This window comes from Nyctereutes procyonoides, unplaced genomic scaffold (genome assembly GCF_905146905.1).
Source record: "Nyctereutes procyonoides isolate TBG_1078 unplaced genomic scaffold, NYPRO_anot_genome, whole genome shotgun sequence".
NCBI lineage: Eukaryota > Metazoa > Chordata > Mammalia > Carnivora > Canidae > Nyctereutes > Nyctereutes procyonoides.
In genome coordinates this window covers 28,277,690-28,301,944 of record NW_026575146.1, presented here as the reverse complement: position 1 = coordinate 28,301,944, position 24,255 = coordinate 28,277,690, and the positions used below count along the sequence as shown (strand labels likewise).

General features: G+C 39.4%; 1 protein-coding gene and 2 pseudogenes across 9 annotated transcripts in view; 2 read left to right on the top strand and 1 right to left on the bottom strand.

Annotated features, from left to right (window-relative positions):
* The first annotated feature begins 3,840 nt into the window (after positions 1-3,840).
* LOC129500905 (homeobox protein NANOG-like) lies at positions 3,841-5,001 on the top strand (annotated as a pseudogene).
* Positions 5,002-13,185: 8,184 nt separating this feature from the next.
* Positions 13,186-17,184, top strand: LOC129499973 (adenylate kinase isoenzyme 6-like; annotated as a pseudogene).
* A 4,443-nt stretch (positions 17,185-21,627) lies between these two features.
* Positions 21,628-24,255, bottom strand: part of PKIB (cAMP-dependent protein kinase inhibitor beta) — a 201,764-nt gene continuing 199,136 nt past the window's right edge. For all 9 annotated transcript variants that reach the window (XM_055311720.1, XM_055311721.1, XM_055311718.1 and 6 more), the window contains one exon: positions 21,628-22,385. In XM_055311720.1, the coding sequence (XP_055167695.1) occupies positions 22,318-22,385 (68 nt within the window). In that variant the 3' untranslated portion in view covers positions 21,628-22,317. The remainder of the gene's footprint in view (positions 22,386-24,255) is intronic.

The following is a 24,255-nucleotide window of genomic DNA, read 5'->3' as shown; positions in this document are numbered from 1 at the left end:
CCACTTTGCAGATGAAGAAGGCACACAGAGGTCAAAAATAAAAATCCTCGATTAATTTAAATTAAGTAGAATTGACTGACATCAGTTTTAGGATACCTTGTAGACTAGACTGCTCAGAAAAATCATATATATGTGTGTGGACACATGTATGATATAATTGCATTTTCACACAAAGATTTAAGCCCACTGAGAAGATGTGTGGTGTGAATTTTGAATTATGAGGTATTATTTATAACAGATAATGGCAAATCAAAGTAATAGTATAGTTGGCACCAAAAAAAAAAAAAAAAACACAAAACAAACAAAACCCCAAACCAGAAAAAGGATAAATGCCACCATTTTTCCTCTTCAGCATAAACCTCATCTTTCATTATTTCCTTATTCTCTCATTTATCAGCCACTTCGTGACTTCATTTTTCTCTCCTTATGAGCCTTGTCCTAGACTAAATCATTTCAATGCTGTTTTTATCAACACCTTAAATTTCTGTCAAACACCCAGATTTAAACCAAGCATCTTTTCTCTGTTCATCCTCCCAAAGTAAGAGTAAAAACGGAGGCCCACATATTGTCAAATTTAGGTTCTATGATTTCATGAGGGTGACAGTTAGCAAAATATCAAAAAGAAAAGAATTTAGTTATTATTACACATGTTTGCATCGTTCATGAGCTACCAACATATGAATAACAAACACAAGCACAATTTATTAATTATTATATATTTATTCCATAAACCTATTTTCTTGCCTTCATTTAAGCAAAATACAGGTTGTAACAACCAAGACTCTTCACCTATTTTGTGTTCCATCGGAAGCAATTATTCTAAAGGATTAAAAAAAAATACGTAATTATATTCAGTATGTACAAAGCTTGAACAGTTTCACTAAAAAGTACATCAAAAAGCAAAAATTAAAATTATTTGTTTTCAAGCACTTGTCTTCTGAAATGTCCAACATTATCTGTTAAAAGTATAAAACCAATGCCAAAAAACTAATGCACATTAAACATAATTAACTATGTTAAACATCTTAAGTTTTAGAATTCATATAAATCTTTTTTTATAAGTCTCAATATTCTTTATATATATTTTTTAATTGAAGTTTGGTTTGCCAACATATGGTATACATAAATCTTGCTACGTCTGTCAATAACGTTTAAACCACTCAGAAATCTAGCATTCAGTTTCCATCTAATTGAGTTGGCACCACGATGTGTGTTGTATCTAAAAGTCCTATAAATCACCTACTACTATCAACCTTAAAAATAAAACAGCCAGTTACTTTACCAGCAAAGTGAGTTCATTAGGGACTAGAGGAATCGCAATTTGGGACCTGCAAATTATGGTGAACTGTGCAAGCCCAGAGAACAAGGGAGAGGAGCTTCCTTTTACAGAGGAAAAGAAGGGGGGTTAGGAGGGCTGTTTGGCACGAGACAGACAAGTGTTCAAAATTGTGGCAACTTGTTGGCTGAAACGCAGCAGTTCCTCATTGGCGGGGTTGTTGCTGGGCAAGGCGCGGAATTTCCCTTCCTCCTCCTGGGGTAGTAAACTAAGCTGCTTTCTGTTGGGTAAATAACTGCAACAAGGGGCCTGTGGATGAACGCTCTCCATTCAGAGCTTCCCAATCCCGTATCAGATGAGGCTCCTCCACACATTTCCACAAGGCTATGAAATATTCCTCCACCACGTGCAAGTGTGGTGAATGCTGTTACAATTCATGGTTAAGCCTAGAACCACAAATCACAGCATGAGACGAAGCAATAGTACTGTCTGGGATCATGGGAAATGATATTTTTTGTCACGCAACCATCTACTGCATGCTTGCTAACCTGTGAGAAAAAAAAAAATTTGACCAGTCACTTGGGTTTTTTTTCTCTTGGCTTAAATGTTTCTCCTGCTCAAATCTTCCCTTGCCCTGGAAGCTTCTTTGGTCTCTGATGGGAGCAAGGAAAGAGCCCACAAACATTCATGGCTGCTGGGCAGAGCTGCCCTTCATTTCAAGTCCTTCATTTCCTATATGCTCTAGGGGATGATACACATCAAGTCCTTCATTTCCTGTATGCTTTAGGGGATGGTACACATAAAGAATGATTCCCTGGGTCTTCTGTGGTGTTAGTCATGAGAGAGGATATGTGGGGTTATAAGTCATGCTACTGCATTTAGGAGCACCAGGTCCCTAAAGACAGACATGTATTTCTTTTTCCTAACTAATAGGGAAATGTTCCCTCGCACACCAGTACAAAGAGAATACTAATCATCACTTAGCTTCCACTGTTAACACCATGGTCATGTGTTCTTTAAAAAATGTGTGCAGTATCACAAAATATTTCTAACACTCAGGAAAATAAGGTGTTTGCCTCTTTGTTCTTGCCACAGTGGGGAGAACCCGTATCAGTCATCGCCCATCCAGGTGTCTCCTTTCTAGAAGCTGAAAGGCTCAGGATAGGAGCTTATCTCCACACAGACTGACCAAAGTATCCCAGAAATTATTTGCTGGAACTAATGGGGAACACCAGTCTCTTTCCCTGGTGGGATGTTTAAGGTGCAAGTTAGGAGTCTGGGGTTGTTGGTGGCTTTCTTGTCAGTCACGTATTTAGTCCTAGTGTGAAAAATCAAGCGAGACAGAGGCAAGGAGGCAATGTACCATTGATACATCAGACACTAAGGGCTAAGAAATATAGACAGAGAACAACAACATCATTGAAGGCCCTGGATCTCTTGTTTCAGAAGTTACACTTTGGGACATGAGTCAATAAATTCTTTTTTTTTTCTAAGATTTTATTTATTTATTCATGAAAGACACAAAGAGAGAGGCAGACACAGGCAGAGGGAGAAGCAGGGCTCCCTGCAGGGAGCCTGATGTGGGACTCGATCCCAGGACCCCGGGATCAAGACCTGAGCCAAAGGCAGATGCTCAACCACTGAGCCACCCAGGTGCCCAATAAATTCTTTTTGCTTAAATTCAGACTGAGTGCCTGCCTCTTGCAGTCAAAGAGCATTATGAGTAATTTAAGTTAATCTACAATAACTGTGCGTTGAAGATCCTCCCCCAGCTAGTTTAGTATTGAATATCTGGGGATGCCGGAGTGGCTTTATCTTTATGAAAAATAAAAATGGAATACTTGTGAAAATCCATGTTCGCTTACCAATATATGGTTTCTTACCATATATTAGCATATATGTAAGAAATAGTAAAATAGAGTTAAAGTGGAGATTTTTCTCTTTTTAAAAAACATACTTGATTAGAAATAGCAAATTTAGAATAACAAATCGTTAAGTTTTAAAATCCTGATAATCAAGTTGCCTAAGAAACCATGTTATCCCAATGATCAAGTTGGATTACTTCATCACTAAAAAGCCATAGAAAAAAATAGTAATTCGACTAAAGTGTTTCATGACAGTATATTGAAAATCAAGATTTAAATCTTTTGGGCAGCCCAGGTGGCTCAGCGGTTTAGCACCGCCTTTGGCCCAAGGCGTGATCCTGGAGTCCTGGGATCGAGTCCCATGTCGGGCTCCCTGCATGGAGCCTGCTTTTCCCTCTGCCTGTGTCTCTGCCTCTCTCTCTCTCTGTGTCTCTCATTAATAAATAAATAAAAATCCTTTTTTTAAAAAAAAAGATTTAAATCTTTTCACTACTTTAAAGGTATTAAGAACCACCATGGCCGAGGGGCTGGCCTCTCGCTGTTGCCCGTGCCCCACTGCATCTTGTCTTTCACCTACTCTTTACATGTGGAGGCCTTCGTCCTTCTCTCCGCTCTTCCACCTAGAGCCATAAGCCTGGGCCTTTCTTACCATCTCGCTCTTTGTTTTTGTTTCCCCCCCTCTACCCTCAACCCAGCGACATGAGTGCGGATCCAGCTCCGCCCCAATGCCCGCCTGGCCCCCAAGCACCCAACTCTAGGGACCCTTCTCCAATGCCTGAGATTTACGGGCCCCGAGAAAATCCTGCATCCTTGCCAATGTCCTCTGCTGAGACGCCCCGCGCGGAGACCGTCTCTCCTCTTCCTTCCTCCATGGATCTGCTTACTCAGGACAGCCCCGATTCTTCCACCAGTCCGCGAGTAAAACTCCCACCCACCTCTGGAGAGGAGAGAACAGCTAGGAAGGAAGATGCAACCCAGGGCAAGAAACAGAAGATGAGGACTGTGTTCTCTCAGACCCAGCTGTATGTTCTCAATGATCGATTTCAGAGACAGAAATACCTCTGTTTCCAGCAGATGCAAGAACTTTCCAACATTCTGAACCTCAGCTATAAGCAGAACAGCTCTGCCACCACGGAATACGCAGGCTTCTACCCCTGTCGCCAGGGGTACCTGCCGAACCCTTCTGGAAACCTCCCACTGTGGAGCAGCCAGGCCTGGAATAACCCGAATTGGAGCAGCCAGACCTGGAACAGCCAATCCTGGAGCAGCCACTCCTGGAACAGTCAGACCTGGTGCCCCCAAGCCTGGAACAATCCGCTCCACAACTGTGAAGAGGAATCGCTGCAGCCCCCGATCCAGTTCCAGCAAAATTCTTTTTTTTTTTTAATTTTTATTTATTTATGACAGTCACACAGATAGAGAGAGAGGCAGAGACACAGGCAGAGGGAGAAGCAGGCTCCATGCACCGGGAGCCCGATGTGGGATTCGATCCCGGGTCTCCAGGATCGCGCCCTGGGCCAAAGGCAGGCGCTAAACCGCTGCGCCACCCAGGGATCCCTCCAGCAAAATTCTATGGGCGATCTGGAGTCCATCTTCGAAACTGCTGGGGAAAGCCATGGTGTCCTACAGCAATCCACTAAGTATTTTAGTACTCAGCAAATAATGGATTTTTTCCCAAATCACTCTGAACATTCAACCTGAAGATGTGTGCTGATAAGTATATTATTCGATCTCAATTTGGGCAGTATTATTTCTGATTGGATTTGTCTTTTAGGGTCCTATATCTCTGCCTCGATAGTGTCCTATTATGCTGAGTGTATCCATTGAGGGGATATGATTGGAGTCAAAGGTTTCAGTAGCGTTGGCTGCTATGCACAACATGATAAGATGTTTCTGGCTGGGATCCCTGGGTGGCGCAGCGGTTTGGCGCCTGACTTTGGTCCGGGGCGTGATCCTGGAGACCCCGGATCGAGTCTCACGTCGGGCTCCCGGTGCATGGGGCCTGCTTCTCCCTCTGCCTGTGTCTCTGCCTCTCTCTCTCTCTGTGTGACTATCATAAAATTAAATAAATAAATAAATAAATAAATAAATAAATAAATAGATGTTTCTGGCTATAGATAACTAGATGTAATACTAATTCAGGTATCTTTAGGCTGTAGATTATATCAAGAAAAGGAAGTAAAAATACAAAGACCTGTGATAAAGGATAATTGTATTTTCTGAGATTGTGAGTCTTGTTTTCATCACCTCCATTAACGGTGAAGGGTTAAGCTATATACAATATGCTTCATTGGTTTCCTCTGCCCTTTGTGATTTACTAGAATTGTTAATTTGTTCATTCTAGTAGTTGTAGAAAGATGTCTTGTATCTTAATGTATCATGATAATACTACCAGTTTGGATGGCTTAAGTACAAATAAAATATCCACTTTAAAAAAAAAAAAGAACCACCATAAGCAAACGGTGTTATAAGAGCATTATAAAAGGCATCTTTTAAAAGAGATGGTCATTCTCACCAAATATTAAAAACTATGATCAAGCTTAAGCTTGGTGTATCTTAATTACTGGACATGTTTTATTCTGAATATATTCTCAAAAACTGTAAGATATTATGAAATGTATAGTTATTATAGATAATATAGGTGCATTTTTTCTTATCAGTGGTAGTTTTGTTTTATTATGTGTAGCTCAAAAAATAGAAAAGGTATTTTCTTAGTTAAAAAGCATGTTCCTAAAAAAAAAATGTTCTTTGCTTACTACCATTCATACTTCTTAGAGATTAAGTAGTTTAACTATAAGTTATTACAGATTTATGGCAAAATATGAAAATAGAAAAATCTCTTAAGAATCTTTTATGAAAAATACACAATGTGGTTAAATAATTCAGTTGGGGAGTGATACATGTCAGTACTTTTGCAAATAACTAAGTTTGTTTGACTTAAGCATAAGCTTGCAATTGGTTAGGTTTTGAAAACTGTACAGCTAAGAATTTTAGAGGCCTGTGGGTGTTCCCCAAATTTTTTAAAAACTTAATTTACCTGTGGAAAACACACCTGAAATAAATTCTCAACTTTGATGGAATTTTATGTTCAAATTTTCTTTTTTCTTTTTTTTTTAAGATTTTATTTGACAGAGAGAAAGCACAAGTAGGGGGAGCAGTAGGCAGAGGGAGAGGGAGATGGAGAAGCAGACACTCCTCTGAGCAGGGAGCCAGATGTGGGGCTCAATACCAGGACCCTGGGACTATGACCTGACCTAAAGGCAGATGCTTAACCAATTGAGCCACCCAGGTGCCCCTATATTCAAATTCTCAAAATAAGATATAGAATTTATTACACAATGATGATAAAATATACCCTTTAAACAACATTGATGAGTGTTTTAGATTTTTGTTGCTTTTTTGTCTTATATACAAATATAAATTTTATATACAGATTTAAACATATGCATACATATATACATACATACATCTCTGTGTGTGTGCATTAATATTCTTCTCATAAAATGAGGTACTGAACCAAAACAGCTTAAAAGTCAACAGTCTTTACTAAAAGGACCATGTAAGAACATTTAATTCATCATGGTTCCCAAACTAAGATTGCTAGATCCACTTTATGGTGTTATTAAAAGCTAAAGCATGTTAAGGACTACTTAATATTTCATCAATATATCATCCAATTTCTTATTAAAATGTCTGCACCACTGTACATTTCCACCAGCATGAGAGACACAATAACTTATTAAGATTAAACTCTTAACATAAACTAGGAACTGTGCTGAGTACATTAAGCTCATTTAAATCATCATTAATCACTCTAGGAAGTAGATGCTATTGTTTTTCTCTATGAGCTGTAGGGAAGTGGAGACTTGCCCAGGGCCGGCAATCTCAGAGGGCAACAGCAACTGCCTCGGGTCCTTCTGCCTCAGACCCACGGTCTTCACCGCCATGCCATATTGCCTTATTTTGGTTAATTCAATAGTCAAAAAAATAAAAAATAAAAACATGTATTTTATTCATGTTCTTTTACTATTTTTTCAAACATTTTTTTCCTTCTTTGTGAACTATTTTCTGGTGTGGATGTGGGAAGCAAAGGCAGGAGAAAAATTATGAAATTTCCTTACTACATACAGCCCATTGACGCATCCTTGAAACAGGTAGAGTGACATTCCTCTAGGGACTCAACTCCCTGGATGTGTCTGACACTTTGCTAAGGGCAAAAGACAATCTTAGCCTGACCCCCAGGAGCCGGTAAGTCTACTTTAATATATAAAAATTCCTTTGGGAACTTTTGTCTCTATTCCCCAAGATACATGTTGGCAGTCATCCCCCAACTATATGACCCACCCGCATACATCAAAAGAGTCTCATTGAGTAAAGGCCAGGTAGGGCTAGGTAGGAAGAGATAGTTAGGGGGCCACATGATCAGAAATCCCAGAAATGCTGAGGCCTAATGAAACCAGAGATAAGGGAACAAATCAGACGACCCTGCCTTGGGCGTCAGAGGTGGGGTCTTTTTATGGCAGTTACATTGTGACCAACAAAGAATAACCAGACCCCAGAGAAGACACCATTTACGATGTTATCACCAGTCCTTACTCAAACTAAGACGTCACAACAATGGTCAGGCCAAAAGCTCCCTGGTCAGTTCTAAATAAAAGACTGTCAGAGGAGGCCCAGGTTGGCAACACTATTGGGACCCCTCTCACTCCTGAGAGCTTTTCCTGTATCCTCGCTTAATAAAACTCTATCACTTTATTCACTTTCTTTTGTTGAGATTCATTCTTCAACTCCATGAGACAAGAACTTCACTCTCCCGCTTCAGTATCATCCCTTATTTATTTTTTAATTTGAATACTAATGCTTTCCACGTTGAGTTCTTTTACATTGTCTAAATAATTATATTTTGCTCTATTTTTATCTTTCGTTTTATATAATGAATTCTTTCTAAGTAGTGAAACCTACAGAATTTTTTCAGAAGAGAGTTTGTAAAGGAGCATCTAGGTCAATTCCTTCACATAATATTTGAGGAGAATCAAGGTCGCATGCTCAGCTAATTACTACTCCCGGAGTATAGCCTAGAAGGCAGTAGGTAAGAAATATACTATGTTGACACTATATAATACCAGAATAGATTGGAACTTCCAAGATTATTTATTTTATTACAATCATTATTTTTGAATTAGATCACTTTTTTACTCTTTTGTGAGGTTTACTTAGAATTAAAATGTATGGGAGGGCGCCCAGATGGATTCAGTGGGTTAAGCAGCCTAGTCTTGATTTGGGCTCAAGTCATGATCCCAGGGCCTGGATGAAGGTCAGGTGGGTCCTGGGATGGAGGTCCAGGCTCATCAGGGAGTCTGCTTGTGGATTCTCTCTCTCCTTCTCTCTCTCCCCCTCCCCCTGCTGCCACGTGCACTCTCATGCAAGCTCTCTCAAATCAATCTTAAAAAAAAGTAAAATGTGTAGCCATCTTGCTCAACTAAAACATAAAAAGACCTAAAAAAAAGTATGCATACATATACAAGCTATGCCTAAGTGATACAAATATGCAGAGATATAGTATATCCGCTTGACTTTTTTTTTTTTTTCCAGTGTTACCTAGTTCAAGAAAATAAATACACCTTAGCAAAAATCCACCAGGCTTTTCTTGGCTTTCTCTATCTCATTCCTCGTTTGGAGAAAATCTTTACCTTAATCCAAAGAGGTGGCCAAGGGTTGAGTATTACATTTGCTTGGCTACTAATCCTGCTGTGAACTTAGATTTTGCTTTTCTCTCTAGTAGGTAAAAGTGAGGGGTAAATGACTGGCAAAGGGACTCCTGAGGAGGAAATTCAAACAGTCGCCAAAAACCAAAGATAACTTTATTTCATGCTCTGCCTTTCCGATTTGTTGTCTATGATCATAAATGTTTATGATCTAGGATTCATTCTATCCCACGGGATAGCATATCATTTTGTAAGTTTCCTTTAGAGAAACCTGTGTTCATATGAAGGCAAAACAGGATGACATAAGCCAAGTGTGTTTCCAAACAACAGCAACAATTCTCAACACTCTTTATTCTTGTTTTTGCTTAGGAGAAAGAGATGGTGTGAATCATTACAGAAAACAACTGCTGTTATTACTCTCATTGCCTCACACCCCTTTCCACACGACTCCAAACACACACACACACACACACACACACACACACACACACACACCACGAATTCAGCCCCCCAATACAAGGACCACTTTGTAGAGACGGGTTTATTTTTAACAATGTAATATTAATGTTTTCTGGAAAATGCAGTGAGCTGTAGGCAAGGCAAATTCAAATAGGGGGAGCAAAGCATTGTAAAATATTTTTGTTCTTTATCATGACTTGATTAAACAGAAAGCAGGGATAACAGAATCCATAGGAGCTGCCTATGAATGGAAGATAAAAAAAAAAAAAAAACTGGTGAAGACATCTTTTAGTCTCTCCACTATATGGCTTCAGGTTTACCAAACTCTTTATATGCAAAAATGCTTTTCAACAGCATCTTTGGCCATCAGGAAAGATGATCTCACATTGCCAAGTGGGCTTTGAGCTGCTTCCTAATTTACTTTTTTCCTCAGTTTGTTACTTGATGGTACACATGCTAATGTGCCATCCTGGGCTAATCTGACTTCAAAACTCTCACTGTGCCTGCATTTCAATTTTCCTGCTCCTCTTCTATCACCCTCCAAAATCACCGAAATCCACCACTTCTCTTGTTATATATGTGCCCATAACTCAAATGCCTGAAACATATTTGCTTTCCAGCTGCTACTCATGAAGCCAACAGACTCTAAATTCAGGGCGTCTTTCCATAACTATTCAGTAGAGAGACAACCACTCCTAGTTAAGTTGCCTAGGCAACCACTTGGTGCAAAACCTGCAGTTAATTTTTTTTTCCTCTCTCGTGTTCTATTTTTCTAACTTTGGTTAATTTTTTTCCCCTAATTTTCCAATATCTAGTTCCTCCCCTACATTTCTCTTTTTACATTATCTTTAGCATGTCTTCTCCTCTTGCTTTTTTTCCCCCTCTTCTTCTTGTAAGTATCCCAATGTTCTTTCCCTTAGGAAAGAGATCAAAACAAATATTTGCCTTTAAAGTTGGCTTGTCAACTACCATCTGGTTACTATTTTGTTCCTTTTTAGAAAATCAACTGTAGGCCTTTCGTAAATGTGGAAATTCTGCTCACACTGAAAATCAACTGCAGGCCTTTCGTAAATTTGGAAATTCTGCTCGCTTACACTAAAAACCAATTGTAGATATTTCATAAATATGGGAATTCTGCTCACTTACGCTACCGGAGCGTGGTTACACTAATAAGCTACCAGCTTATTAAAATGTGGAAGTCTTAGTAATAGAGACAACAGTGGTTCAGACTCTAATTTCCACATCTGCCTCCTTTCTCTGAAGGCTGAGGGCATTTGAAGTGCAACTTCTTAAGCAACACCAAAAACAAACAAGGGTGAAGAACTTTGATTTGAGGAGAAATCCCTTTGGTTAGCAGATTGCTAGCTAGGGTGAGCTAGACTGGCAAGAAATAAGTTAATGTTCTGGGAGGGGGAAATGTGACTGCTGAGCAGTCATTTGTATGGACTGAGGTCTCTTAAAGCTTCCGGATCTGGTTCTGACTGGAGATGTTGTTGACAGATTCTGGTTAGTTGCCACCCATTTCTCATTTGACTTAGAGCATAAATAGTTTTTGTGTACGTTACTTAAAATAAAGGTGTTTGATAGTTTCCATCTTATTGCTTCACAACTAAAAACAACCACCAAAAAAACCACCTCCTTAAGTGAGTTGCTATTGCCTACAGGGCAGGGTCCAGATGCCTCGGCCTGCCTTTCACGAGTCTCTAGAATCTGCTCTGAATCTGATTCCTGATCCTATTTCACATATCTCCCACTACTCTCTGCACCCCGATGCCAACAGCACCAGTCCATTTCTTTCCTAATACGCCATGTGCATTTCTCTCTCCTCTCAGCCTCTGGTCATCTCGGAGATGCTCTTCTCATTCCACCAATCACATTGACCAGCAGTTACAGCTGGGCCCCATATTCAGGGAAGCAGGACATAATACTTGGAAAAGAGCATCCCAAAGGCAGCCACTGTGGTTTTCCCTCCTCTCTTTTCTGACCATCGTTGCCAAAGACCTCAAATTCCAGAGCGACCTAAGAACAAGGACCAGATGAGGTGAGGAATCAAAGATTATTTCAAGAGGTGAAAGTTTTTTTAAGATTTTTTATTTATTTGAGAAACAGAGAGAGAGTAGGAGTAGGGGGAGGAGCAGAGGGAGAAGCAGACTCCCACTGAACAGGGATCCCCCCAGGAGGGGCTCGATCCCAGGAGATCATGACCTGAGCCAAAGTCAGATGCTCAACCAACTGAGCCACCCGGGTGCCCCTGTCAATGGGTGAGAGTCTTAAGAGGAGGAGCGGAATGTCCTTAGGGTTACAGGCCACACAGATGAGGTGGCTCCCTACCGAGTGTAACGTGGTGTTTTGGGATATGGGTAACTCAGACGTGTGTCAGTGAACAGCTGCCAATTTCCACATCGTGAAGATACAGTGAAGGGAAAGTGAGGGTAGCTTTAGAAAGGCACTCAATTTAATTAAGTGAAAGTTTTGGGTAGTATTACTTGTTATGGAAACTCTGATCATTTCTTCAGTTAATACTGAGCATTTCCATTATCACTCATTTGTTGAATATACATCCGCCCTGCCTTGTCTTAGCTGGAAAATGGGACTAAGTAGCCAGAAAAAAGTTTAAAAACAATAAAAACCAAAATATGGACTTGTTTGCAAGCTAAGGGTATATATTCTGACCACTGCTGACAGCCAGTTTTATTTCTCAAAGTATCTCCTAAAGGGAGCGTGGACGTTAGAAACTATCAGAGTTAGGTAAGATTTAGAGGACTTCGAAATAATGTCATTCTACGTCGAAGAAAGCCAAAGTTCCAAGAAATGAAGAATGTTTATATTTGCAGAGAACCTGTCAATGAACAAGCACCTCTCTTTCTTTCCCTTTTGGATTTCCTGGTGATGGAACCATCCAGCCTCGTGGTCCTCACTTCCTTCTAGTAGGTAACTACGAAGCTAGCTCCTTGAGTCTACAGCCTCCAATGGAACCACCTCCCCCAGAGCCCAACAGACCCTCCCAGGGTCTCCTGACCAACCACCCAAACATCCACTGCTGCAGGGGAGCAGGTGTTCTCACCGGCAGAGTGGGACCATTCACTTTGCCAATTACTGGTAGGGAGACAAAGGTGGGGAGGGGACCCAAGTCATCTCGGCTGTGGGGGGGGGGGGAAGGGAAGACTGCTAGGGAGATGGCGTGCATGGAGGGCAGGCTGGAGGTGGCAAGAAAGGAGGCTTCTGGGCAGCCCGGGTGGCTCAGCGGTTTAGTGCCGCCTTCGGCCCAGGGTGTGATCCTGGAGACCCGGGATCGAGTCCTGCGTCAGGCTCCCTGCATGGAGTCTGCTTCTCTGCCTGTGTCTCTGCCTCTCTTTCTCTCATGAATAAATAAATAAATAAATAAATAAATCTTTAAACAAAAAGAAAAGAAAAGAAAAGAAAAGAAGAAGAAAGAAAGAAAGAAAGAAAGAAGGAAAGAAAGAAAGAAAGAAAGAAAGAAAGAAAGAAAGAAAGAAAGAAAGGAGGCTTCTAAAGTTGCCCCAGAGCCTTGGTGCTAAAGCAGCTCCGTCTCAGCACATAATGCTCAGCAGAGGAAATGAGTATTTCTTGTTCTTCTTGAGGATCAGAGCTCTGGAACACCCCAGCCGTGACAAGAAACTCATCCCCACGCCTTGACCAAAGCCACCAGAGAGAGGCAACACGACTGGGAGTCAGCCTGGAAGTGGTGGCTTGGATGGAACTACGAGAATCTGAGGGGAAAGGAGCTCAGAGCTCAGTTCTGCTGGGTATTCTTTAAACAGACTTTGCTTTGAAATCTTGCCTTTATACGCACAATCATTATCCTAAACATTTTATGGGCCAGTGCCTCCATTTCTTCAGTTGTGAAATGGGGACGATAATGCCCACATCAGGGTTACGAGAATTAAGACAGTGGGTGTGGGTAAAGCACTTAGCAACATACCTGGTGTGTAGTAAACACCAGGTGTGCTCTCCTTCGAGAAGATGATAGATGTGGTTAGGAGCACAGATTCTGTATTCGACCTGCTTTGGTTTGAGACTTGGCTTTGCCATTTTTGAGCGTGACCTTGGGCAAGGACTTCCCTGGCCTGTTTTTTCATATGTTGTGCTGTTAAGAGAATTAAGTACACACACACACACAGAAAGCCCTGGCAACAGTCTTTAATGTACATTAAGTGTTAACTGTTAATGCCTATTAAGCATTACCTCCTTTCCCCTCCCCACTCACCCACATGTGGCCTGTCGCTGAATCTGGAACTTGTGTCCAGTGACAACACTCCAGAGGTATCAAGAAGCCGTGCCCAGGGCCTCTTACTCTCAGCAGGGGCCTCGCCAAGACGACTTGGCCAGCGTCCCCTTTGTGCAGCCAACTTTCCCACACAACGTGCAAGGAAAGTTATGGGAAAAGGTTTCCCTGTTTCCCTTCCTGCCCTTGGGAGACCAGGAATAATCCCTTAGTTAACCCACATTCTCTTTTCATGAGACCCATCTTTCTCCCAAGTGAAGGAGAAACTCTGAGGTGATAGAAGGTATTCTTAATTAAATCAAGAATAAAGCCACATATTCATATGCCATTTACTTGGGCTCGAGCTGCCAAGGGGCTTTTCAAAGTCTCAAAGTCACGACTGAAAATAGTACTTTCAACTTTAAACACATGAAAGGCCAATGCTGAGTCTAAGATTGTGGAGAATTCAGAACTGTTTTAACCTGATTTTGATGAGTAAGACATTTGTGCACGACCATCTTAAATTAAAAAGGAAAGAAAGAAGAAAGAAGAAAGAAAGAAAGAAAAAGAAAGAAAGAAAGAAAGAAAGAAAGAAAGAAAGAAAGAAAGAAAGAAAGAAAGAAAGAGAAAGAAAAATTATCCAGTCGACCCTGTTGTACAGGAAAAAGAACTCTTTGTTGCATGGAAGAAAAAGTTGTAGCCTTATTTCTAAGAGCATTTTTCAGATGTATTAGAGCACCCTCTTTTGGTACCTACGTACATAGGGTATCCCAAAATTCAATAGCCAGAGACTAGCAGCAATTTTCTCAGCCCATGATTTCCTTTCAAAAACTCTCTCAGAAAAATCGTGTTTGAAATACTCTATTTTTTGTTTGTTGCTGCTGTTGTTGTTTTGTTTTTGCAATAATCCTGAACAATACATGTAACAGAATTGGTATAACCAAACAAACCAAAACAAAACAGATTGGAAACTTTAGGAAAACGAAATTAAATTCGACAAGCCTGTAAGAACAGTAAGAAATGTGGTGCCAGCACCACCTAGTGTCGACGCTGAGTAATTCTTACGTATGAAAAAAATAATAATTTACCCAAAAGAATATAATTTAGGTTAAAGTTAGGTCAACATTCTGCAAGCAAATCACATTGATTGACTGACATCTCCCTCCTTTTTTTCCTATTGTTCTCCACAATCTTTATATTATCAAATAAGAGAAGTATTTTAAAAGTAAATTTTCTCCACTAATAGAAATCCAATTCAGATGAAAATTTCATGATAAAACTGGAATATTTGGATGTCTAGACTCATGTCTAGAGCACCATGAGTTCCTTCAAAGAGCTATCAAAGTAAACTTCATACACCCTAAGGTGGGGCAGGACTTTTTTTTTTTTTTTGTAATTTCTTGCTCCAAGAATGGTTCCCTGAGGGCTCTGTGGTGACCTTCACCTAACCTTCAGGGGCTTCTCTGCCATCAGTACTGCCAAATATTATTCAAGGCCTGAAATAGATCTACATAGAACAAAGGAGATCCTTTCATTTGCCTGTGTGGCTCTACCTTTAAGAGATTTATAGTTAGTTCCTGACAGATTATTTTTGTGATTCCCACAGATTATCATCGTGCCCTTTCCAGTCATAGGCAGCCCCAGGACAGCTGTGAAATGAGTCAAGTTTGGGTGTGGTCCCTTCTCTTCTTTTCCGTTCAGCCTGTATGCCTTTGCTTCATTTCCAGGCTACTTCCGTCCACCCAAAAGAGCCATAAGCTTCTCACCAATTTCCGTCCCTAAGAGTCCTGCAAATTAATGCAAATTAAACAGCAACTGCACTTGCCATACAAAATCTTTTCTGGAATAAATAAGGTAAAATTTAAATGAATGAATGAATAAATGCCAAACGAACAAAACTCCTTGGACTCAGACATAAACGCCTCAGGATGGTTAATGTGCTAATCTGCCTATATTCAACTATTCAAATTTTTTTAGGAATCCTGAGTGGAAATCAGAAAAACTTATTAAGACTCAAACCAGCAAAGATGGTTTGAACAGAGGGCCTTTCTGTGCCAGAGAGGCAGGATACATCCTGGCTCTGAGGGCCTCATCCCAGGTCACTGTTGTCACTTTCTATTTTGTGTGAATTCCCAAAGGCACTTCCTGAATCCATTTCTTCATCTATAAAATGAGAAACATTAGCAACTATTTTGTATGAACATTATTCTGAAGCTTCAGAAGAATCTGCTATAGTACTTAGTAAGCACCACTCCAAGAATCGCTATATAATAGTAATAGTTATTATTATTTGATATATACATATTATTATCATTATTCCCAATGGGATGTGCTCAATAATAAGAAATCTGTCCTAGGATTTTAAAAGGGAGCAAAAACATCTTTCCAGCCTTTTGTTTGAGCCAATGCTTCCATTTTTAAATAGCTGCAGATTTTTCAATAAGAATTGTCATCAATAATTCTGGATAAAAAATGGAATCCAGGGGATCCCTGGGTGGCTCAGAGGTTTAGCACCTGCCTTTGGCCCAGGACATGATCCTGGAGTCCCGGGATCAAGTCCCACGTCAGGCTCCAGGGATGGAGCCTGCTTCTCCCTGTGCCTGTGTCTCTACCTCTCTCTCTCTCTTTCTCTGTCTATCATGAATAAATAAATAAAATCTTTAAAAAAAATGGAATCCATTCTGATTAATCAGTCCTGGTTTTAGCTAAAGAGGTGCTGCTCATGAAAAGAAAAGAGAGCAGAGGAATAGGAATATTTTGACAAAATAACATAGAAAAGAACAGACATTTACCTTAAAGTCTCTACCATTCTTTATGCTCAATTAATAATAATAATAGTAATTAATAATAACAACAGCTTTTTGGGGTTCTCGGAGGCAGCATGGTGAGGACCATGTTGCAAACATCCTGCTCACCAGTACATCCGGGGCTGGAAAAATCACACTAGGCAAAGAACTTGCATGAAGGATCAGGACTGAAATACATTAATGTGGGTGATGCAGTGTGAGAAGGGCAGTTATATGATGAAGGGCAGTTATATGAGGGCTCTGATGAAGAGCATGACTGCCCCATTTTAGATGAAGATAAAGTAGTTGATGAATTATTTGATGATTTCTTCCCTGAACTCGGGTTTTCATATAGTTTTTGTGCTGCAAGCAGATAACGGTGTGTTGTACAAGACTTGAAATAAAGGGTTATAATGAGAAGAAACTAAAAGACAATATTCGGTGTGAAATTTTTCAAATTCTTTATGAAGAAGCATTAGCATCCTACAAGGAAGAAATAGTACATCTGGGGTACCTGGGTGGCTCAGGGTTGAGCATCTGTCTTTGGCTCAGGTCATGATCCTACGGTCCTGGGAATGAGTACCACACATCGGGTTCCCTGCAGGGAGCCTGCTTCTCCCTCTGCCTGTGTCTCTGCCTCTCTCTCTGTGACTCTCATGAATAAGCAAATAAAATCTTAAAAAAAAAAAAAGAACTAGTACATCAGCTGTCCAGCAATAAACCAAATCTAGAGGATATTATCAATCAGATATTGAAGCGGTTTGAGCAGTGGATCAAGGATCATAGCTCTGACTTACAAGACTGGCCACTTCACAACCACTCTTGTTATATCCCTTCCATATTGTATAAATTGTCCAGTTATCAGTAAAACTTTTTTATTGAAATTGTGCTGTAGGATAGTCTAAAGGTTTACATTGGGGCTTATATTTTCTCCAGAAGAAAGCAAAACATTCTCAAGTATAGTCAATATACTATAATATCAATAATATTATATACTATTAAAGATTTAGAGGGGCACCTGGGTGGCTCAGTGGTTGAGTATCTGCCTTTGGCTCAGGTTTTGATCCCGGGGTCCTGGGATCAAGTCCCATGTCAGGCTTCCTGCAGGGAGTCTGCTTCTCTCTCCGCCTGTGTCTCTGGCCCTCTCTGTGTGTCTCTCATTAATAAATAAATAAAATCTTAAATATATATATATTTAGAGTAAAAACTGTCATTTTAAATGCTTCAACTGCTAAAGAATCAATCAATCTGACCAAATGGGTGGCCATCTTCTAAGTTGATTACAGACGACAATGGCGGTGATCCTTTAAAATAAAACTTAAGACTAAAGATAAACATAAAAATAATGATAACAGCTTGTCTTTGTATCAGGCACTTTCCTTAGCACTTTCCTAGTGTTCATGCATATTCCCATAATTCGCCATTTTACACATTGGATGAAATTGAAGCACAGAGAGTAAACAACAAAGTCTTGACAGCAAATGGCAGAACTGTAATTTGAATTTGAAGTGTCAGGTTTCACGGATAAGGCAATAGGCTAGTGTGCTTTGGTAACTCTTCTCTTTCTCTCCTTCTCCCCCCCCCCCAACATCCTCTGCCCCAACTGGCCAAAGCCACCTAAGCTAGCAAAACCATTTCCTTTTGCAACTAAGACGTCTTGCTCTGTAGTCACTCCCATTCTGAGACAGTTCCAACCTTTCCATCCCAGATCACAAAAAGATCTCTTAGCACAGAAGGCTTTTTTGTTCTGTTTTCTCCTCTTTCATAGCCAAGTTTCCAAATAACCACTTTGTAGCTTTATCATTCCCTCTTGTCCTGGTTTATCTGACAGTATTAATTAAGACTTTACAGCTATTGACTAAAGCAAGTGGCTTGTAAATAGACAATGACAAAAATAGGCTTGGAGATGTGCTTTAATGAGCCCCAGCTAGATAGTTTTGTTGACACCGTCTTTGACAAAACAGCAAAAGTTCTCCCAAAAGAGCTTGATTTTTTTTTTTTCAAAAAGTTGGTGGGCAAATTCAATTTTGTCTTTATAACTGACCTTTCATTCTCCTTTGTCTGGATTCCATCTCAGAAAAAAAAAATCCTTTCATTAGTAAATATTCAACAAGCTGGGTACCTTCTGTAATGCAAAATACTTATAAATATGTATATAATGGGACATGTATGTGTGTATTGTGATGAATAAGTGATTTAGGATGTACATTTGGAATGTGTGTTATAACCAGCAACAGTGAGGAAGGACATGGCTTCATTTCTTGTCTTCTAATTCTAAAGGAGAGAAAAATATCATATAATACTAGGACCAAAGAGTTGTTAATTTTTTTCTTCTACATTTTCATAGCATAGTCACTCATTTAAATACTCGAAATTCTGTTTTGTTGCAGTAACTGTCATAAAACATTAGTGAGGTGATTCATTGTTAAGGGATAATACTCATCACCTGTCAGGAGCTCATTAGCACATCTGAACTGGCACTAATGTGGTAATTACTATGAATCTTCAATTTCCATTATTTTACTGTCTTCTCCCAGCACCAAGAACTGGGAATGTCTGTGAAAACACAGAGGAAGGCAGAAAATAGCCAAATTAACAAATCCAGCTGCCCAGCACCTCCACTACCAGAGAATAATGGCAAAAGCATCTGGAATAAAAGTGATGATGATGATAGCCGATATTTATTGAATAAATATTATTTACCAGGCATTCGTCAAGTGTTTTATATATACTGTCTCATTTATACTTCCACTCACCCTATAAGATATGTACTATTCTCAATACCATTCTACAGAGGATAAAACTGAGACTTGGAAATGATGTAAATTGCCCAATATCATGCAGCTAGTGAGTGCCAGAGCTAGAATGCAAACTCAAGTCATATGGATCCAAAACCCACATGCTTATAAAACTCAACACCCATAAACCAAATAATCCAATTTAAAAAAGGGCAGAAGGCATGAATAGATATTTTTCCGAAGAAGACATACAAATGGCCAAGAGACATGAAAAGGTGCTCAACATCACAAATCACCAGGGGAATACAAATCAAAACTACAATATCACCTCACACTGGTCAGAATGGCTAAAATCAACAATACAAGAAGCAACAGGTGTTGGTGAGGGTGTGGAGAAATGGGACCCCTCTTGCACTGGTGCGGCCAGCGGGAAATGCAAGCTGGTGCAGCCACCGTGGAAAACAGTGCGGTGGTTCCTCAAAAGTTAAAAATAGAACTACCCTATGATTCAGCAATTGCACTACTAGGTATTTACCCAGAGAATACAAAAATACTAATTCAAAGGGATACATGCACCCCCAATGTTTATAGCAGCATTGTGGAAACAGCCCAAAGAAGATGTGCTATATTTATTATATATATATAATTATATATTAAATATATAATTATATAAGTTTATTTATATTTATATAAGTATATTTAATGTATAAAGTGGAATAGTACTTAGCCATGAAAAGAATGAAATCTTACCATTTGCAATGACAAAGATGGAGCTACAGAGTATTATGCTAAGCAAAATGAACCAGAGAAAGACAAATACCATATTATTTAATTCATACGTGGAATTTAAGAAACAAAACAAATGAACAAAGGGGAAAAGAGAGAGGAAAGCAAAGCAAGAAACAGACTGTTAACTACAGAGAACGAACTGATGGTCACCAGAGGGGAGGTGGGTGGGAGACGGGTGAAATAGGGGATGGGGATTAAGGAGGGCATTTGTGAAGAGCACAGAGTATTGTATGGAAACGTTGAATCACTATATTGTTGAAACTAGTACTACAGTATGTGTTAACTAACTGGAATTTAAACAAAACTTAAAAAAAAGAATGAGGAGGGATCCCTGGGTGGTGCAGCGGTTTGGCGCCTGCCTTTGGCCCAGGGTGCGATCCTGGAGACCCGGAATTGAATCCCACGTCGGGCTCCCGGTGCATGGAGCCTGCTTCTCCCTCTGCCTGTGTCTCTGCCTCTCTCTCGATCTCTCTCTCTCTCTCTCTCTGTGTGACTATCATAAATAAATAAAAAAAAATTTAAAAAAAAGAATGAGGGAAATGAACAACAATTATTTCAGAAAGTTAGCCTTTATAAATTTAAGAAAACAGGGGAACTCTGAGACTCAATCTGATGTTTGCCATCATGTTTTTATAATGAATACACAATGTGTAGAATTCATTCACACAGGCTAAAAAAAGAAATTATTGTATAAATGCTAAACATTGGGACAATAAGAATGATCTGACAATCTGTAGGCAATAAAGTACTAATGCTTAATACAAAAAAAAAAATCCATGTGTTTAACAGCTTAACTCTACTCCAGGGTTTCTCAAGCTCAGCACTACCGACAGGCATCGCCAGATAATCCTTTGCTGTGAGGGCCTGCCCACAGGACTACAGGATGCTGGCCAGGTTAGCAGCATCCCTAGTCTCTGCCCACTAGATGCCAGTAGCGCTTTCTCTCCTCGGGCCCCACTTTAGTTATCAGTTAAAGTCTCTAGACGTTGCCAAATGTCTCTATGAGGCCAAATCGTCACTCTCTGTAATATATTTTATTGAATATTAATTTAATTAATATTAATTCAGTGCTACATCTAAGATATTAATTTAGATTCTTTTATTAAAAAATTTTGTATTGAGAAAACAATCAGATGCTTTGAAATCTACCCTCCTTGGTGTATGCAAGATATTAAGTTAGACTTTGTCAATGAAATAGTAAGTAGGAGGTGATCTATACTGCAAAGTTTATTAACTTCCCCCTTTAAAATGTGTTGCCATTTTTCAGTTAGTATACTTTAGGAGATAAAATTAAGAAGACTTGTTTCAGCACAAAGTTTCTTGAACAGTGAAGAGTTTATTTGATTACCGTATACAGACATGGCCTAAGTCAACAATCAAATAAAATATAACTGCATGCGTATATATCTGAAAATGAAAATAAATTCATTTGTCCATTTTTTAGAAATTCAGAATTTTATTATTTTTCTAGATGTCTAATAAATAAAAATTTACTAAAACTTTGGTTTTGTTTTTGTTCCTTTTAAAATATATACTTAAATATATATTAAAAGCAAGTATTTTGCTATTTCTATCTATAACTTTCACTAAATATTTATGTGTTATGTTAACTACTTTAGGAAATATATAAAAATTAAGGTCTGCATTCCTGAGGAAATAGTTTTAGAAACAAATCACAATACACAAAAAGCCCTAAGAATAAGAAAAGACAGTATAAAAGAACCGGTAAAGTGTTTTGTGTAATTCATATTAAAGAAAAACATATGCACACACATACACCAAAGTTAAGGAAGACAGCTAAATTCATTTAATAGGCATGTTCCATATAAACAATTTGTCACAAATTTTGTGTTCTAAGAGTCCACATGAAAAAAATCACAGTATGCATAGACTAGAAGCAAAATGCATCAAGCAGAAACATACTAGAGATATTTAGGTTGTCAAACTTTTGCAATTTTTCCAAATCACTTTAGGGTGGTGGGAAAATGGTACATTTTTGGTTAAAAACAAATATTCTCTATGTCTTTCGGACTATTATTCCTTCTCATCAAAAAAACACTATGTCCTATAAATTCCATAAAGTTTTAAATGAATGGTGTTTGCTTTATATTTACCAAGTAATAATTTACCCATTACCATAAAAATGGAATTAAAAATACATCTGGCTAAGTAAATTCAAAAAAGAGAGCAGTGGATTTTGTTGGGTTTATAGATAATGATATGTATTTAAGTGACATACATTCTTAACCTTTTTTTGGGTGCAATCTGGAAATAATATGCCTTTTAATAACCTACATTGTACATCATGGATGCATTCCAAGTGAGTAGCTTCACAACAAAATTATCTAATATACACATGTTGCTTAGAATTGCAATGTTACCATAGTTACCACCAGATCAAACATCTCAGGGAAGCAGAGCCACTAAGTCTTTCAGTGTACAGAAATTCAGTACTTTTGATAGTTTCCAAGCCTTCATTTTTCTTCTTTCTTTGGCTTTTCCAAGCAACTTTGTGCTGTTTCTTCATTTTTCTTTTTTACATCTAAAAAAATAAATACATAATTTCATCCACTTATAGAATATAATGAAATATATTTCATACTATAACTGGGATGAAACAGTTAGGATTTTTGTAATGTGCCCTGATCATTTTCTCCTTGAACCAGACACGCTTTGCCCTCAATCTAGACCTTACACAAAGAAAAGAAATATGGGTAGTTCTGGGAATCCACATGCCCCTAGTTACCTTACTCTCCTATTCTCCAGAATAGTTACATGCCAGGCAGTATCTTGAGGAGGTATTATTACAATTTCCACTTATAGATTAGTCCACCAAGGCACAAATAGGTTAATTGACTTGCTCCAAGTCACAGAGCTAGGAAGTGATGGAGACACAATTTGGACCTTGCCAAGTGGTTCCACAGCCCATCCCCCTTAATGACCTCTCTATAGTGCATCATGCCGTCTCCTACTTCTCACACTTTCTACCTCTTTTGCTCTTAGAAGATGATCTCACTTTCTATTTCACAGGAAAGAAAAAGCAAAACAATTCAAGCCATCGGATAAAACTCCCTCAACTATCTGCCACCAGACCTCTAAAACCCCATGGTCTGTACGTATTCCTTCCACCCTCCCTCCCATGGCAATGGAAAAAGTGCTCCTCGGGACTGGCTACACAATTTATCAGAGCCCAGAGCAAAGTGTAAATGCAGCACCCCTTGTTCAAAGAACATGGAAAACTTCAAGACAGCAACAGTAGAGCATGACACCAAGTGCGAATCTCTTCTGAGCCCAGGGCCCTGTGCAACCACACTTGCTGCGCACCTTTGGAGCCGGTCCAGGTGCTGCTCAGACTCCCAGGTCTACTCTTTCATGATCGGGGATCCTATCTATTTCTGCTTCATCAGGAAGCTGACTCTGACAATCATCCTTCCCCTCTTTCACTGGACTCTCCCTTTCTCTTGACTCCTCACTTCCTCAAGTCACCATCAACTTCACACTAACAAAGGCCTTCTTTCAACCACAGTTCTTCCACACACTGTCTTGTCTTTTATCCCTTCAAAATGGATCATCTTCTGTGTCTCCCTTTTAAATGACAATATTAAGTCTCTGCTGCTTCCCCAAAAGTGCTTACCAAAATCATCACTGGTATCTCTGAAGTTAAATCTCATGGACTCTATTCAGGTCTTCAACTTTCATTCAGAAAATATTTATTAAGCATGTATTATGTACCAAGCAGTGAAAAAAAAAATCCAGCCCTCAGAAGACTTCTGATGAGGGATATGGGAAACAAACAAAACAAGTAAAATGTGTGGCAAGTGAGGAGTCCTAAGTGCTATGGAGGAAATTTAAGAATAGGAGTTGTCAAGAGGTCTTGGGGCCTGGAGGTTGCGATTTTAGATAGGATTGGCTGGGGAGGAGGGGCATGCGAGTGAAGATCTGAGAAGGTGAGGGGTGAGCTATGCCGGTAGCATGGAGAGAGCAACCCAAACTGAGGGAACTGCAAGGTCAAAGGCATCAATGTGCAGCGAGTGGGAACCAGTATGGAGGAAAAAGAGCAGAGGGAGGAGTCAGAGAGGTACCAAGTGACCAGATCTTTTAAGTGAGAAATGGCAGTTATTTGGACAAATGTGAAAGTAGAGCTGACAATTTTTGCTGATAAATTAGATGTAAATTTGAATAATAAAATTAATGATATGTCTCTCATCCTTAGACAAGGATGATTCCAAGGTTTTGGCTCTAGCAACTAGAAGTGTGAAACTACCATTCCCCAACATGGGGAACAGGCAGGAAGAGCAGGCGTCAGGGAGAATGTCTGGAGTCTCTTTATTACCCCTAAGTTTGAGATTCCTGCTAGATAGCCAAGTCGAGAGGTCAAGTAGGCAGATGGATTTAAGAGTGTGAACCCAGAG